The sequence below is a fragment of the Hyperoodon ampullatus genome (genome assembly GCF_949752795.1).
Source record: "Hyperoodon ampullatus genome assembly, chromosome: 14".
Lineage (NCBI taxonomy): Eukaryota > Metazoa > Chordata > Mammalia > Artiodactyla > Ziphiidae > Hyperoodon > Hyperoodon ampullatus.
The window spans coordinates 13,341,431-13,360,633 of NC_136927.1; the positions used below are offsets into that span (position 1 = coordinate 13,341,431).

Here is a 19,203-nt window from a genome sequence, read left to right on the forward strand (position 1 = left end):
AGATAAATATCATTTCTATCTATATATCCATATCTATCTATCTTTAGAAAAAATCAATTCTATTAGGGTTACCCAATGATGATTAGGAAAATTAACAAATAAGAACACATTTTGACAAATTGCTTCATTCTTTATTTCATTACTAAAGTCTTGTATTGATTTGTCATTTCTTGTTTGGTAGAGAATGTAAAGATTTCAGAAAAGCTAAATCATTCATTTCCCAAGAAAGATGATCCTGCATTAAAGTCAGAATATTGAAGGAAGACAGATCACACTACCGTAGAGTTAGTTACTTCCTGACACTGCAATTACTCCTGGCACATATACTTCAGCTGAGCGACCATAAAAGTGAGAAAATTCAAGGTTGGCTCTCAGACAGGCTGCAGCAGCAAATGGTGCTAATAAAAATCATCAAAAAGGAAGATGATGAGCACCCTCAGGCTGTAGCAGGATGTCAAAAACTGCAAATACAAATTTATATTTGAACTCAAGATTTCCTAGCCAATTCATGTATTGTAAGAAAAAAAGAGGAGGTGAGGGGTTTTCATTAAAAACAATGATTTGTGCACATTATCTCATTATTCCTCCTTAAAGTTCAATAAAGTGAGGATATTCTTATCTTCATTGGAAAGATGAGAAAACAGAAATTCTGAGTGGTCACACAGCTACTCTGGGGGAGCACTGGCCAGAAATGAGGACATTTGACTCCAGACCCTCACTCATCACCACTCACATCTGATGGGCCATTCCATTAGTAGCTGGTCAGTATCCACCCAGAGCTTTCACTGTGAAACACAACTTTCATTCCCCAGGATTGGAAGGGAATTGGGAACACTCAGCTCAACAGCTACTAGTGTTGGTTTGATGCCCAGGAATGATTGCTGGTGGGACAGGCAGGAGGATGTATAAGAAGAATCCTGACCATTAAGGTCTATGTGAAGGAAAGGAGAAATGAATGGGCTTGGAACACGTGGGAGACAAAATACGAGAAAGAGGAGAAAAGGTAGGAAGTAAAGCAAAACAAAACAAGCCTCTGCAGAGGATAAAGAGTATGGTGCTGTGATAGAGAATGAGGAAATCTTTTATTGATGCCACTGAAAAGGAGAAAGAAGAGAGAAGACAAAATGGCGGGTCAAACCCTGAGGCAATTGAGAAGTGACCCCATGGATGTCACCACAAAACCTCCTCTCCGTAGGCGATGGATGTTGAGCCTTGAACGTGATGTTGGGGCTGATTCTGAGAGTGATCGAGAACCCTCAGAGGGACCCCCTAAGAATTTCTATCACTTACCAAACTCTCATTTAAAATTAAGACCTTACCCTAATGGTATGACAAAACCCAGGGTCAACCTATGGCAGTTGATGAAAAACAGGTAAGTTAGAGCAGATTCCCCAGCCATAGAGTTCTTTCCTGGAACAGAGATCCTTCACTGGGCTCCACAGACCCCCAAGATATCTATGAGGAGACTTCAAGGGGTGCAAGAACTTCAATGGGGTTGGGGAACCTACATCTTTATTTTCACTCACCCTGAACTGAAAGTAACTGTTTCCTTCTATAATGAACACAGACAGGAAATCACAGGAGTGATTTCCATAGGACCTGTGCCTTTGTCACAAAGAGATAACCATCCAGCTTGATGGTCAAGCTATGAAGAGTGGAGAGCACAATTTATTTCCTATTTCAACCAAGAGGAAATTTACACTTATTTTAAAATGCATTTTGAACAGAGATAAGGATCAATGGCTCTAAAACCTGATTCTTCAATGTGAATGTGTAACACGTCACCTGGGACTCCTATCAAAATGCGAATTGTGATTTAGCAGTCTGGGGTGGGACCTGAGACTCTGCATGTCTAACATGCAGGCTGAGGCTGGCTCTCAGGTGATTTGGGGACCACACTTTGAGTAACTGGGCTGCAGAGCTGCTTGGATGTAGAGTTTTAAAGATGATGGTTCTTATTTAGACAGGTAGAACAAGTTCTTTGAGTCCTTTGAGCTATAGAGTCTATGAAGCTTGGTGTGCATTTAACACCTCCTATGATAACATGAAAAGTTATCTCAAAAATATTCCTTGGTGTTTATTAATTTCTATGGTTAGGCAAATTGTTCCCACATCTGTGTCTCCATAGCAGTTTGTTGATAGCTGTCTATGGTTTCATTTATCACATGGTATTAATGACTGTAGTACATGATCCCTGTGCATGTGCTGACCACGCCTTCCTCATCTTTACCTCCAGTGTCTATCAGAGGGTTTGGCAGATATTAAGTTGTAATGCACATTTGGCAGGGAGTTTATTTTTATTTTTTTTGCTGTACACGGGCCTCTCACTGTTGTGGCCTCTCCCGTTGCGGAGCACAGGCTCCAGATGTGCAGGCTCAGCGGCCATGGCTTACGGGCACAGCCAATCCACGCCATGTGGGATCTTCCCGGACCGGGGTACAAACCCTGCATTCGCAGGTGGACTCTCAACCACTGCGCCACCAGGGAAGCCCTGGCAGGGAGTTTATTGATGCCATGGTTTCTTTCTCAGTCCTTGAACTGTGGGTTCACATTTGCATTTAATTCCCAAAGCAATTTTGGGAGATAAAATATCTTCTGCCTAATTCTCCGCATCACCAAAATACTCCTTTTTACCTGGGGCCTACTTGCTTTTTAATTACACCTCCACTTGTCTAATTTAGCCTAAGAGGCCTGTTGGTAATTCAGAACCACAAGCAAAGATAGAACTGACACTTCTAGGTGCCTTTCAGTCAAAAGACTTCCTGGCAGAACAATTTGTAGTTATTACAAATGGGGTTGATAGAAAGTTCTGCCACATGTTAGCTAAAGGCATGTAGTGTAAGTTGTGGATGCCCTGAAATGGCCATAAAATAAACTCTGTGTGGTCCTAAATCCCAGGTGTTTGGGTCTTAGCCTTCTTAACAAAGGCCCATACAGGTATGTTCAAGGGCACTGGCACTTTATCTAAACCCAAATCCACAATCACAGTGGTGAAGGATGCAACATCTTGAGTAAGTTGCTTATATTTGGCCTGAAAGGTCCAGGCTGGCTTGGATGTATATGTATGTTTTTCTGAAAACGCTTTCAAGCTTTCATTGTGGACACACTCATTCCTTCTTGGGGAAAAGGAGGCAGAGGCACATGTTCTGAGATTGTCACCTCGAGTGGCAGTTCCACCAGCTCTCCTGCTCCAGTGGCCCTTCGGGTGGGATTTTCCCACCTATAAGTTCAGCTTGGTCTTCCCCAGTTCCCCACCAACCTCCTCCTTCAGGGGAATATCTGTTGCGCAGCTTTTCATGCCCCCATCTGGTGGGATTTGATGTGGTGCTCACCCTCACATATGCCTCTCAGAACTCTGAGATTGTGTAGCTGTTGCCTGTGATTTCTGAATCTAATTTCTGAAATGCAAGTCTCCTTCCTCCCAGGAGGCCTTTCTGGGATGTCTGGGCTTCTGTGTTAATTCACACTTTTTTTTTTTTTTTTTTTTAATGTAGAGCCTTCTTTTAATTTATTTATTTTTATTTTTGGCTGTGTTGGGTCTTCGTTTCTGTGCAAGGGCTTTCTCTAGTTGTGGCAAGCGGGGGCCACTCTTCATTGTGGTGCGCGGGCCTCTCACTGTCGCGGCCTCTCTTGTTGCGGAGAGGCTCCAGACGCGCAGGCTCAGTAGTTGTGGCTCACGGGACCAGCTGCTCCACGGCACGTGGGATCTTCCCAGACCAGGGCTCGAACCCGTGTCCCCTGCATTAGCAGGCAGATTCTCAACCACTGCGCCACCAGGGAAGCCCTAATTCACAGTCTTAATTCTTTTTTCAGGAATGTTCTGTGAGTACTGGTCTTCCCTCTTATTCTGCCATGTCTCTTATGAACTGCCATGTTTCTTTCCTTCAGGAATGAATCTTGTCAGAGGTTGGCACTCTGAGGAAACTTCAGATGATTATGGCTGGATTGCCTCGTCTTTGAAGTAACATTGACCCTGTTAGTCAACTTCAGTAGTCTGCGGGAGAACCCCAGGACTTCTAACCCTCAGGTTGCTATTCCTCTGAACTGTGCTTCTGGATGGCACATTCCTGGGGCCCCATTCCTCACCATGTACTCCCAGCTCAGCCCCAGAGCCGTCCTTGTGAAAGTTACTTCAGATCACATCACTCCTCTACTCAGAACCCTCCACTGGCTCCCATTGTGCTCTGAGTGGAACACAGAAGCCACAAGGAGCCTACAAGACCTGAGAGATCTGTATCCAGCCCCAGAAGTCCCATCTCTCTGACCTAAGACACTACAGTCCTCCTCAAACACGGCCACTCTACTGTTCTTCCAACACACAGGCCCATTCCCAACCCAGAGTCTTTGCGTTTGCTAATCCTTCTCCCTGGGAAAATCTTGCCCCATATGTTTGCATGGGCCCATCCTTCTCCTCCTCACTCAAATGCTGGCTTCTCAGTGAGTAACCCTCTGGTTACTCTATGTAAAATTTCAAACCACGCTCCTCATCCTTCCCCCACACCCACTCCCTAGTCTTCCACTTGGGATTGATTTTTTTTTTTTCCTAAGCCCTTATTACCAACTGACATATTTTACCAACTTATTGTGTTTATGGTCTCACCCCCACATCTAGAATGTAAGCTCCATAAAGGCTAGGATTGTAATTTTTATCCTCTACTATTTAAAAGTATTTGCTGAGTGGCTGCCTATTAAGTATTTGTTGACTAGATGAATGAATGAATCATGGTTTCTTTCTGAGGTGATGAAAATGTTTTAAAATTGGTGATGGTTGCACATATTTATGAATATACATAAACTAAAAACCATTGAACAGTACACTTTAAATACATAAATTGCAAGGAATGTGAAATAAAGCTGTTTAAAAAGAGAGAGTCATGGTATCTCAGCCATCCTAATGCAGGAGTTGGCTTGTGTGTGTTCTGTGCTCTGTGTGAGTAGATGTGAGGTCATCTGAGAACATTGGTGTGAGATCTGAATTCGGAGGCATCTGAACAATGGTTATAAAGTAGGGGCTCTAGAGTCTGAGGACCAAGTTCAAATCCCAACTACTCCATTTTCTAGTTGTGGAAACTTGGGAAAGTCACTACATTTCTCTGTAAGTTTTTAATCTGCAAAATGGTCTGAAAAGAGTACCAAATGCCAGTGTTGTGAGGATTAAATCAGACAATTTCTGCAAACGGTTTAGCACAGCATATGGTCCCTCCCATTGGGTGTGTTCAATACACAGTTGCTATTTTAATTTTTATTATTGTTATTATTTTCTGGAGTCCTAGGGATGGGGTACTGAGAAAGAAAGGTGGCAGTGGTTGTAGCTCCCAAAGCTATTATCTCCCATTAAAATTCACTTGGATTTTCTCAGGTCTGTCAAGGCAATCCCCGGTTTACACTAAACCTGACCTCTGCCCGCATGTTCTTTCACTGCTTGATCTTACTTCAGTAGTTCACAAACAATGCAGCCCATCAAAAGCACATGGAGTTTTAAAAATAAGTCCTTGAGCCTCACATTTAGGTATAGAGCAGTGGGTCTCAAAGTGTGGGCCTGGGACCAGAAGCATCAGCATCGCCAGCCCTACACAAGGCCTGTTGAATTGGAAATTCAGTGTAGGGCCCAACAATCTGTGTTTTAACCAGCACTCTAGGTGATTCTGATGCATGCTCAAGTCGACACTACCTGACCAAGTGGAATCTGATTTTTGATAAGCTCCTCTTGTGATTTTGACCTGCTCATTTGCATACTGTCATTGGGAGCCAGTACTACAATGACAGCAATACCCTGATCCATCTATTACATAGTCATGACTAAACCATACACTGTTTGCAACCTATAAGCAGAAACAGCCTCAGAATTCTGTTACATGGACAGGCCTTCAAAAATGAAATGAACAGGTCATGTAAACACCTTTGAGAACCCATTTCCCCTGGGTACACTACTTTAATTTCTGTTAAGCTTACTAACTTGTTTTTGGCACAAGCTTGTTTTCAAGGCTACTTTATTGCTTGATTCATTTAATTTATCTGTCACCAAACATTTAACATGTCCCTACTCTGTGTCAAGCCATCAACAACAATGCAACATATGTTGGTGAAGCCACTATGGGAAACAGTATGGAGGTTCCTCAAAAAAGTAAAAGTAGACTTGCCATATGATCCAGCAATCCCATTCCTGGGCATATATCTGGACAAAACTATAATTCAAAAAAATACAGGCACCCTTATGTTCATAGCCGATGGTTATTGGCTATTCACAATAGCCAAGACATGGAAGAAACCTAAATGTCCACTGACAGATGAATGTATAAAGAAGATGTGATACATATATACAATGGAATATTACTCAGCCATAAAAAGAATGCAATCACACCATTTACAGCAAAATGGATGGACCTAGAGATTATCATACTAAGTGAAGTAAGTCAGAAAGAGAAAGACAAAATACCATATGATATCACTTATATGTGGAATCTAAAATATGACACGGGGACTTCCCTGGTGGTCCAGTGGCTAAGACTTCATGCTCCCAATGCAGGGGGCCTGGGTTTGATCCCTGGTCAGGGAACTAGATCCCACATGCTGCAACTAAGAGTTTGCATTCCACAGCTAAGACCCGGCGGAGCCAAGTAAATACATAAATAAAAATATTTTAAAAAATAAAAATTTAAATAAATAAATAAATAAAATATGACACAAAGGAACTTATCTATGAAACAAAAACCAATGCACAGACTTAGAGAACAGACTTGTGGTTGACAAGGAGGGGTGGGGAAGGGGCGGATTGGGAGCTTGGGACTAGCAGATGAAAAGTATTATATAGAGAATGGTTAAACAATGAGGTCCTACTGTATAGCACAGGGAACTATATTCAATATCCTGTGATAAACCATAATGGAAAAGAATTTTAAAAAGAATATATATATATATATATATATATATATATATATATATATATATATATATATATATATGACTGAATCACTTTTCTGTACAGCAGAAATTAACACAACATTGTAAATCAACTATATTTCAATTAAAAAAACAATGGATTGTCACATTTCCTGAGAAAACATTTTGGAGGACAAAACTGATCATTCATGGAGATGATGGCATTTCCTTTCATAGGGAGCCTCAGGAATTGGGTAGACAACATTCCACACAGGCCACTTAAATACTGACTTTTCTAAATGTAGGAGAGTGGACTGTACAGTTCTCTTTGTATCACTGAAAAGCTACACTACTACATAAAAAGTGAACATTTATTTGCAGCATGTTCTTAATTTTCTTAAAGATAAGTGTGTAATTATCTTGTGTGATTTCAAAAATACCAAAAAAACTACTATAGCCCAAACATGAGTTAGTGAAAATAAAAGTAATAAAACATAGCTTCACTGGAGAACAGAGAGGAACTTGGTAAAGATACTGGAATAGTGGGGCTTGTAAAATATCAGTATGGTGGATACTATTTGGCCTATGCAATTTCCATTTCTAAGAAATGATGATTTTATTGCTTTTTAAAACTGAAGTACTGGGGTTTGATCCTGCTTTTAAGTTAAGCACGTGTTAAATCACATGTCACAATATGGATCTGAGAAGTGCCTCTTATCTCCCTCTACAACCTGGCATCAAAATAAGATTATTCAGTCAGGAAGCGAAATGAAAGTGCCAGTCAGAACTGCTGCTGTTTCCTGTTATGTTATCCAAGGGCATCAAAAATTTTCTATAGAAAAGAGGGTTCTAGCTATAGAAACAGAAATCACATTTTTCAGGCTTACCAGTTTAATATGTTCTCGCTTCTGGTATTTTTCACTGTAATACTGTTCTTGTCGAAGATTAAGCAGCTGCTGCTGTTGTTTGTCCTTCAAGTCTATTAACTTTTGGGTCATTTCGGCATCCAGGGCAGCTAGGTCTTGCTCAATTGTTGATGAACCATGTTCAGGGCTGCTGGGTTCCGATCTGCAGAGACACAGAGCTTGACTCACAAAACATGTAGGTCAGAGCAAGGTGGAGGGAGGGCTGCTCGCCAGAGTCCCTCCTAGAGACTCTGTTTGGAAATAAATATTTCGATAAACCACTTGAGACAGAGGCTGATACCTCAAGGACAAGCTTAGCAGCAGAAGGTCTCCAAACACAGAAAGTAGATGAAATTTGTGCTGCTCTAGAAAGAGGTAGTGGCAGAAAAGGAAAGCCAGGTGGCTGGGGGCCCTGGCAGTGGTGGTGGAGAGAATGATAAACCCCCCCTTGGGAAAAACAATGTCTAATAAGGACTTTTTAAGCCTTTTATTTTTTTATTTTTTAACGTGGCATGCATAATGTAATTTCCACCTACATTTCTCCTGTACACTCTCCTGCATTGATGATTCTGAAGGGGGAGTTGAAAAGGTGATGAATTTTGCATCTACACAATGTAGATTGACAACAGAGAGCATGTGTGGATGTCACGGGACAGCAACACTCCCAGCTGACACGTTCTGTTTCTTAACATGTTTTAATAGCAAGATTTGTTATTAAAATAAGTTTCTTTGGGGGCTGAACTAACTTCATTGATATCTCCACCCAAAATGGCACTTTGGTTCCAAGAGAAAGGAGGATGAATTGGGTTCATTCTAAAATATTTATTGAGTGCTCACTCTGTGCAGGGGGACTTTCTTTGAGTTATTCATAAAGAATTAATAGATATTTTGATGCTTAGGACAAATGTTGAAATGCAACAAAGCAATTCTCACGAACATTATTGTATTAAAACATACGGTGTGATTCCTTCAAATGTTGTGCTCTTACTTCTTGTAGGACAAAGAGAATGAGAGACAGTGTTGGAAACGGGGTACCAAGAGCAGGTCTGTTCTTTTCATTTATATGGAAACTGCTGCAGAAAGAACCACCTAAGATACCCAGCATATCAGATTCGGTCTCCATGTTTTCACTTGTGGCCAAGTGGAACAAGTAGAAGAGGTGTCTTGAATCAGCTGGTGCTAATTCCTCTTACTTTCTCTTTGAATTAGGCCAACACAATGGTGCCACATGGAGAGGCAGTTGGTAGAAGCTAGTATTAGGATCCTATTTTGTCAAATAAGGGATGCAGAATTCCCTCAAAGGTTTCTAAACATCAAAATCACATGGCAGTACTGAGGTGGCCCTCCATCCTGGCATGAGTGCAAGTCTATTTATCAACATCAGAGGAGAGGAGCATTGGAGGGGTGACCTCCATCTTGGCATGAACACGAGATACATTTATAATCTGCTGCAGCAGGAAGTTGGTGTAGCCAGAACATAAAGTGTTGCTTCAGTGAGCCACAACCACCATAGCAGAGGCAACAGGGAAACATTTCTTGACCACTCAGCAGGTGCCAGGGACGTTCTGCTTTACTTCTGGCTTTCACAATAACCCAGCTAGCAGGTGTGACCATCTCCTGTTTACATTTGAGGAAATTGAGTTTCAGTGAGACAATTTTCCTAAGGACACAGTATGGGGGAGCAGCAGTGCAGCTTACCCAAGGACAGACATCTACAAAAGAGCAAAGTCTGTGTTCTGAGAACAGCACAGTGTGTGACAGAAACCATCTTTGAATGATCTACTCTTCACATTATGTGAAAACCCAGTTAAGACTACAGATATTTGAATAAGAAACTGATCTAATATAATGTTGTACATATGAAACATATAATGTTATAAACCAATGTTACCTTAATAAAAAATAAATCTAAAAATTATTTATTAATTCATTAGAAAATATAAGCCCATTACATATTAACATATTTTGTGAAAAATAACTATACTTTCAAAACAAGAAGAAAATCAGTGAGATTAAAAAATCTCACTGACAAAAAAAAAAAAGAATATAATGGACATTATGTCCATTTATTACTCTGAGAAGTTTTCAGGATTTTAATGTGTATCATGGGGGGATGGGAAATGGACAGACATAATCAGACCTCAGTGTCTTTTCCTCTTGAAGAAAAGTTTCTCCTGATGTATTTTTTGACACAAGATGCTTAGGGATTTTTGTTTGTTTTTTGAGGGAAAGTAAAGAAAAATAACCAAGGGACGAATGTTTTTGCATCCTCTCCAAAAACAGGGTTGAAGATATTATCCCCTGTTGCTTAATGTTGCCTGTGTATGATCCAAGAGATGAATTCTTTTGTAATTTAATACCAGTAAAATGTTTGTCCCTCTTGGAAAAGCAAGTTTCCTTTAATCAGATAAGGAGAATTGTCTAACCCGTATTTCCTTTTCTCAGAAGCTAAGAGCTAACTTTAGTGTTCAAGGAGAGAAATTACATTAAATGATTACTTCTGTCCAGCTGAAATACAACACGGGTCACATATATGATTTTTTTCCACATATGTAATTTGAAATTGTTAGTAGCCATCTTAAAAAATAAAAAGAAATGAGTGAAATTAATTTTAATAATATATTTTACATAGCTTGATTATCAAAAATATTATCATTTCAACACGTAATTAAAATCAATATATATCAATATAAAAATATGAGATTCTTTTTTTTTTTATTTTTATTGAAGTCTGAATTCTGGTGTGTTATTTTATACTTGAAGCACATTTCAATTCCAATGAGTCACTGTTTGCGGTTAGTGACTCATGTATTGGACAGCAGATCTGGTAACTGGTAGACAGTCTGTGTGCATATGTATGTGTGTACATTTTTTTTCTATTTTTATAGGATTTTTATACATGTCTATGATGTTATTTTAATATTCTATTGGAAGTTTGCAGGATATGACTTATAAATAAATGAATACAGAAATAAACAAATGACTACATACATATCACTAAGATAAAAATTTAGAAGTTGTAGGCCAAGCTTTGCCTGAACTGTTTTGTAACTGTGGGTAAATGTTAAGCCTTTAGTTTTCACATTCCTCCTTGAAGAAGTGATAACAGTTCACCTAGATGGCTTCTAAGGCTGCTCCAGGTCTAAAAAATGATGATTTTGCTGCTTTTAAAAACCCAGGTACTAGGTTTTGATTGTGCTTTTAAGTTAAGCACATGTTAAATCATATGTCACAAGATACATCTGAAAAATGCCTCTTACCTTTCTCTCTAACCTGATCGGATTATTGAATAAGGAAGTGAAGGGAAGGATGGAAGGATGTGGTACAGCCTGCCTGACTCTTAGCTTCTATGCTCAGATAGTTTCCCCACATTACCACGTTAGGCACTTTGGGGTGATAACTGAGTAGGTCCCAAACAAGGATTATCTGTACAGGGCTTTGTGGGTTTCAGATAGGGCAGCAAAGGGCAGTAGAGGTTCTCTTTTCAATAAGACAAGTTGCCCCTTCAGCTTGGTTCTAGTCCACAGCAAAATGTCAGAACCCCCCAGGTTGGCAGCTGCAATATGGCAAGTCAGCCAGTTGGTCTTGGGCCTACAGGCTAGAACTCAAGGGTAGGGCTTCCTGCATATCTAGTCTCAGAATTCGGTTAAATAAAGAAATTCAGTCTACAAGCAAAAGTGAGCTGAGAGGACACAAAAGCTGTAGAGAGTGGAGGGAGTTGGGTGGCTTTCCTTCTTACAGTGGTGTAGATCCAAAACGTGGTGCAAAACACTGAAAATCCATCAACTAAACTTCAATTAAAAAACAATAAAAAGAGGGACTTCCCTGGTGGCGCAGTGGATAGGACTCCACACTCCCAATGCAGAGGGCCTGGGTTCGATCCCTATTCAGGGAACTAGATCCCACATGCATGCTGCAACTAAAGAGCTGGAGAGCTGCAAATACAGAGCCCGCCTGCCGCTACTAAGAACCAGTGCAACCAAATAAATAGTAAGAATTAAAAAATAAAAATAAAAAAATAATAAAAAAGAACTATCAAGCAAAGACTGTGATATGACAATTTGCAAAGGAATAAATATAAATTGACAGTAAATATGCCAAAAAACTCAATAAGGAAATGCAAATTAAGATACTAATGACATCACTTTTTTCTCCATCAGTTTGCACTTTCATATCTTGCTGATAGTTACAAACTGAAACAGAAAAGTCTTTAAACGGATCTAGGGATCCCACTTCTAAAATTTTAAGAAAATAGGAATATATGAAAAGATTTATACATACATATTTATTAATACATTTCTTATAATAGCAAATAATCAAAAACAACACTTACATTCTTCAATAAAAAATCATTTAAATTAATTGTAGTTTGTCCATTGAAAAAAGAAAAAAAAACACTGTACATCCATGTAAATGACTCTCCTCCTTTATACTATAAGACAAACAAAAAATACCCCTTCAACTTACTTTTTCTTACTATCCTTTTTGGCTGTCTTTTCCAAAGCTGCCCTCCTTCGCAAGTAGTCATTCTGGATTTCATTATATTTTGTAGTGTGTTCTTTGATAAGGTCAGTGGTTTTCTTGTGGTGTCTCTTAACCAGGTCTTTCATTTCTTTGTAGTGCTTCTTTTGAAGTTTCACAAACGACTTCTGTTGCTTTAGCTCTTCAATTGTCTGCGCTTCTACTTCTGCAACAAATGGGTTATGAGAGCTGAGAGGCCTGGAAGGGCTGAGAGGACAGAGCAGTTGCTATTGAGCAGTGTTTTTCTGACCCCAGCCCACTGGACCTTGAGAGCAGAGCTTGGAAGTCAAACATGTGTTCCAGGCTGGCTTTATCGCTTGCTAACTTTGTGACTATGTTACCAAATTTCTCAAAGACCCAATTTCTTTACTCATAATTTTTAAAAAGTTTGGGTTCTCTAGAAACAGAGCCCAAGAGAGGGATTCAGGTACATGTGATTTACCAAGGGGGGCTCTCTGTAGGAGGGGAGTGAGGGCACAGATACAGAAGAAGAAGTAGCTAAACAAGGATGTGGTCTCGGCTGGAGCCCGGCTTCTGCGTGATCCCACGGGGAGCTCTGGAGCGTGAACTGTACTACAGAGTTAGTCTCAACTTGAGGCAAGAAAGCCAGCTCTTTGCCTATTTGGGAATGTCAGTTGTGGAGAGGAATAAGCTCCTGGAGAGGGGGCTTCCTTTTGGCTGAGGGCAATTTTCTTTCTTTCTTTCTTTTTTTTTTTTTTTTTTTATAAAAGATCTCCCACAAAACCTTCAGCTATCCCTGTGGTTTGCTAATATGTTTGCAAATGGCACTGCACCCGCTCTTATATAAATTTTTGATGCCTAGAGCATCAAATGTATCAAGGCATTGTCAGAGACATAGCTGTGTAATAAATAGCTCAAATGGATATAATGAGATATGCTCCATGATCAACAGAGTAGTAAGATATTTATCAGATAAGAAATCTCTCTTCATGATCAGTGTGCCTTTCATGAGGGAGGGCAATTTTCAAAAGCAGAGGAAGCTATGAGCTGTTAGTAGCCAATGTTTACTACAGCTGGGAGCTGGGTGCCACAGATGGTAAAGGGGATATTGGTGGGCACTAACAGGATCCACTTTAAAGATCACACAATTTCTACTTTTTAGGGTTGTTATGGTGATGATGAAATAAAAGAATGAATGCAAAGTTTTTAACATAGTTTCTGGCAGTGTGCCTGTTAGAGGCTTAACAAATGATTGTACAGGTTCTACAGCACCATTTCTAAGCGGCACTATTCACAGTATACATATTGTAGGTTTGTATATTTATCACAACATTGCTCCAGTATAGATCAGTAAAGTGAGGGAAGGTCCTTGCTGTGATTTGCCCAAAGGCACCATAAGGGTTGGTGGTAGTTTATATCACTACATAGTGTTTTATTTAATGCCAAGAAAACATTTAATGTGACAGAGCTTGATGTTAAAACAGTCTGTGTTTTACTGACTTGTTTAATCAATTGTAAGAATATGCATTTAAAAAATATGTTAACATTTCTAAAACTAAGATGCATCGTGTAGTCAGTGGAGTGTCACAGTTTGTTGGTGCTTTTCTTTCTTGGCCATCCATGAGTAGTGAGGTACCTTAAAAAGGATGGTGCCTTAAATTCAATGAATTATCATTTATTTAGACCTAGATTAAGTCATAGTTCACATGTTTTCATCCTTTGATGTGAACTTTCTGCTTCTGGGAACAAAAATAAGTTATCATAAATATTTAGAACTGTCAAGAGATTCAGAAATAATATATGCCATGAATAACAACAGACCTGAATAGCAAATGATATATCTAGTGGATAAACGTTGAAATCAGAATAACCATTTATGTTCTTAAATGATAAGGTCTTTAAGCAATTGAAATATGTTTCCCTTTTTAATAATGTATCTATTCTCCTGACATTCGATTCCTTTTGAGAAAGAGGCCAGGGAGAGAATCAGGTACATTTATTTAATGGTTTCCCTCAGGCCCAGATGGACTCATTATGGTTGCATAATGACTGATTATATTAAAATTTATAATCCTAAGGAATTGCTGCAGTTTTGGTGACAGATTTAACCTCACTTCTTTAAAAATGGTGTGCAGCACTTCAGCTGTGGCAAGTTTAGCAACAGGGTTCAAGATGTTCCAACCTATGACTAAAAATAATTCCACGGAAAGTATCATTTTTTAAAAAGCTTGTGGATGAAAGGCTATTGTTTGAATATGTCCTTAAGCATAAAGGTAATGTCCATTTATATAAGGAAACAAATACCACTCATAAACCACCCAGAGATAATCACTGCTAATATATTGATATAGACACCCACCTTTCATCTATGCATTTGTGTTCTTTTTGTTTTTTTGTTTTTTTGTTTTTTTTTTTTTGCAGTACGCGGGCCTCTCACTGTTGTGGCCTCTCCCATTGTGGAACACAGGCTCTGGACGTGCAGGCTCAGCAGCCAAGGCTCACGGGCCTAGCTGCTCTGCGGCATGTGGGATCTTCCCGGACCGGGGCACGAACCCGTGTCCCCTGCATCGGCAGGCGGACTCTCAACCACTGCGCCACCAGGGAAGCCCTGCATTTGTGTATTTTTAAATAATATTGGAATCATGCTCTTATTTACACTCCTGTCTCTTGTCTTATGTGTGAACATTGTATTGTTTTCCATGGAATTAAATCTTTAAACACATGTTTTCTTTTCATACATTCCTAAAATAAGTTTTTGATGCATATTTTATGTATTATTTTGGTGAAATCATAAGTACACATCCCTCTCAATTTTCACAAAGTGAAGAGGTTCCTGTAGCCACTACTTAGATCAAAATCAGAATATTATCAGCACCCCAGAGACCCTCTTTTGGGTTCCAGCCCTCCCTCCCACCGCTTAAGTATAATCCAAATCCATGTTTCTAAGAACACAAATTCCTTTTGCCTGTTTTTGAACTTCGTGTAGCTGGAATCATAAAGAATGTGTTCTTTGGTGTCTGTCCTCTTTTCTTCAACATTATGCTGTGAACTTTATCCATGTAGTTGTGTGTAACTATGGTTTATTTACTTCTACAGCTGTATCCTATTTTATTCTGTGACTATACCACAATTTATCCACTCTACTGTATGTGGATATTTAAGTTGTTTACAGTTTTTGGTTCTAATCCATAGTGCTGTTTTTTGTGTACATTTCTGTTGTGTGTTGGGCCAACATACTATACAGTGCTACATACTGCTAATTGTATTAAAGAAAGTGTTTAGTCCCACTAGTTTAACAAATTAACCAAATATGAAATATTCCCAAACTGTATCATCATTCTTAAACTCTGTGTATTCTATGGTCACAAACAGTTCATATTCTGCATTTCTAAAATATGCTTTATTGTGGGCACTTTGGGAAGATTGCATTCCTGTTCACTGGGTCACATTTCCAGTATGAAACTATTCCGTGATTCCAAAATATATCTTGTGAAATTATGTTATTTTTTTTATACCAGTAGGGTCCTGTTTGCCAAGTATGGTTACTTCTCTGTGATTATATTGTGTAACATGGCTTGAAGTAGGATGTATCTGTAGATGGTTTTAGAAGAGAAATATTAATGATGTTATATTTCAAAGACGAAATCTCCTCTCCTCTAAATACTTACCCTGCATAATATTCAGCTGCCTAACTCCATAGGGAAAAAAGGTGGTATTTACCTGTTAAAACACTCTGAATAAGATCTTCTGTTTTGGCAGGTGCCTTTACAGAGCCTGAAATAAAAGAAAAATAATAATAGCCTCTTTTAATTTTAAAAATTTTTTCTTCCTGTAAAATGATGTTTGGCTCTTGACTCTAAGTCTCTTTATGAAGAAATTACAAATTGCGGGAGAAAATTATCCTAAAAATATTCTAAGAAATGTCTCCATTTTGTAACTTTGGGGCAAACCTAATTAAATGTGAATCTATATGCTCCAGTTATAGAAAGGCCATTCCTCCACTTTGAATCAAAACTCTGTCAACAAATTCAGTTTAGGCTACTGCTACCTTCTGGCCATAACAGAAATGACAAGTGATCTTTTAAAAATCAAAGGCTGACCAGCAGGCAGGAATAATGTTGCAGGCAAGATCCATTAGAGGGTGCCAAAATCACTGGACAAACGTTTAAGGAGAAACAGGATAGTTGCATGGTCTCAAAGTGTCTCCACTGAGATATCAGTTAACTACAAAGGGGAAAATTGTAACTTTCAGTGGAGAAACCTGGTAGATGGCACCTTAACCAAGTGATCCAACATCACTGATGATGCGACACAGCAACATCAGATACCCCCGACATAATGTTCTCAGAACAGCATTGCTTCTGTGATGTTCTTGCCAAAAATGGGTAATTTTAGTTTAATCGTGAGAAAACATCAGGCCAACCCAAATTGAAGGATAATCTACAGAATAACTGACTCTTCAGAAGTTTCAAGGACATGAAACACAGGACAGACTGAGGGACTGTCATAGATTCAAGGAGGCTAAGGAGACAAGACAATTAGTACAATGTGGGATCCTGAGACAATCAAACCTGGGACAATCAAAGACATTAGTGGAAAGCAGGTGAAGTTCAAACAAGGTCTGTGTTTTAGTTCAGAGTATTGTGCCAATGTTAATTTCCTGGTCTGACTCTGACAGATGTTAATACCAGAGAAGAGGGGTTCAGTTTTGCAATGTATTCTGTGCTATTTTAAAAATTATTCTGTAAGTCAAATGATTCCAAAGCACCCAGGTAAAAAAATCAAATGCTAAATTATCTTTTACTCTCAAAAGCACAAGGTTATATTCACTATTTAAATTAATGATTCATATTCTAGAAACACACTAAATGTTTGTATTTGGTATATAAAAACTTCATTTGAAAATATCACTTCTTTTTATACACAATTTATCTCCTTATTACCATGAATCTGAACAACCTCCTTTCTTAAGTAGTCTCAGTAGGAGCATAGAATCTAAAAGGAAGAATTTTAGGATCGTGGAGAACTGGTGTCAGTCTTGTCTTCACTCTTCATTAGCGACATGGCCTTCAAGAAGTATCTTGTCATTTCAAAACTGCAATTTATTCACCTGCACCATGGGGGCAGTGGTAGAATCGACCCTCAGAAGCCTGGTTTAAGAGTTAAATGAGATAATCCACGTGAAGCATTTAGCAGCGTGCTCAGCACATGATAGGCGCTTAAAAGAGGTGAAAGGAAGTAGAGAAAGATGCGAAGGAATTCTTGGCAGAAACGTAACTTAGTGAGGTAGAACTAAGAATGTGCTTCTGAAGCATAGCTGCATATAAGGTGCTTGAAGAACCCTTCACACACCCTGCCAGCTGATGGACCATAATCCATCGCTAAATAAAGACATGGGAGATCTGGGTGATATATTGTTGTGGCTTCGTAAATTGTCAGCATAGCCAGATGAGCACTTATGAGTCTCTTGGTCTTTCTTCATTCCTTCCTTCCTTCCCTCATTCATTCCCTCATCACACGTTTCTGGAGCACGTTTCTCCTAAGTCCGTGCATTTTTGTCCACGTGATGTTTTCTCTAAGTCAATCATGCTACCTCCTTCAGTGGCACATATAAACTAGAGGCTCCTAGTCATGTAGCACAGCTCTCTCATCAGAGTGTTTACCTGGAGCTGGTTGGCTGTGGAGAGCCTGGGAGGGTGGTTTGGGTGTCAGGGATGTAGTGTGATTCATCCCGTTTTCTGCTGGAGTTGTCTTGGCTTCACTTGGAGCTTCTGACTGTGTTTCCCCAGGATCAGCCTAAAATCATAAACATCCTTTAATTTTTCACACTTATGGTTCTTTTGTGACCTTCCTAAACCCACAAAGCTACATTTGATAGCATTTTCACAACTCATTTGGACTCTGAAATATCACGTCTGAAACTGTGCGGAAAGCAGGGTAAAAATAGCATGGTATTGAACCATGATTGTGGCCAGTTAATTGTATTAAAGGCCCCAATATTTATGCTTTTCTATGCCCACTGCTCTTGGACTTGTCCTCCAGCACTGACTCTGGACCTGAGCATGTGATTTGCTTTGGTCAAATGAGAGAATAGCAAACTTGATGTAAGCAGTGGATTGAAAAGCCATTTGCAGATGTTTCTTCTCTTTCTCAGACCCTTGCTATAGCCATGGAGGATGAGAGCCCACATAGAGCAGAGCTGAGTCATGTAGACAAGGATGTCCTGGACCAGCCAGCCCTCAGCTGACAACATACACTTAAGTGAGCCCACGTAAGATTAGCTGAACCTGGTCCAGATCAACAGAACTGCTCAGCTGACCAAATGACTCAGGAACAATAATAAGTAGTTGACGTTGTAAGCCACTAAGTTGGGAGATTGTTTGTTATGCAGTAGTAGCTAATTGATGCACTGGTTATAAACATCGATTTTGGAGCCAGACTTACCTGGATTCAAATTCTGGCCCTGACACTTATTAGTATTGTGGTATTGGGCAAGTCACTTAACTGTCTGCCCTCGCTTTGCTCATCTTTATAGATGGGGATATGTATGTACCGGTGATCATAATATTATCTATATTGTAAGGTTGTTTAGAGGATCAAATAAGTTACTATTCATAAAGTGCTTAGAATAATTCCTGGCACAGAGTAAATTTGTGCATGTTAAATAAATAGATAAAACATTTAAGCTTGTATAATACTACCAATAAATAATAATAACAGATACATTAAAACTTATGAAATCTCTACTCCATTCCCTCCAGAAGCTAGTCTTCTATGCCCTGTGCAGAGCAAACGTTTAATATTTGATGAGTAAATGCCGATCTTTATAAAATAATTGCCTCAGTAATTATATACCATTTTAGTGATGCTTTTCAGGGTTCTGCAACTCTTGTCTCAGAATTGCCTTCTGAGTCCAAGGGAGATTTTACTGACAGTG

At 39.3% G+C, this 19,203-nt stretch overlaps 1 protein-coding gene across 2 annotated transcripts in view; it reads right to left on the reverse strand.

The window, feature by feature from the left end:
- PLCB1 (phospholipase C beta 1) overlaps window positions 1-19,203 on the reverse strand; it is a gene marked incomplete at both ends in the record, with an annotated part of 691,313 nt that overhangs the window by 83,588 nt on the left and 588,522 nt on the right. For both annotated transcript variants that reach the window (XM_079720111.1, XM_079720112.1), the window contains 4 exons: window positions 7,767-7,947; window positions 12,252-12,471; window positions 15,987-16,040; window positions 17,930-18,062. In XM_079720111.1, coding sequence (XP_079576237.1) covers window positions 7,767-7,947; window positions 12,252-12,471; window positions 15,987-16,040; window positions 17,930-18,062 — 588 coding nt within the window. The remainder of the gene's footprint in view (window positions 1-7,766; window positions 7,948-12,251; window positions 12,472-15,986; window positions 16,041-17,929; window positions 18,063-19,203) is intronic.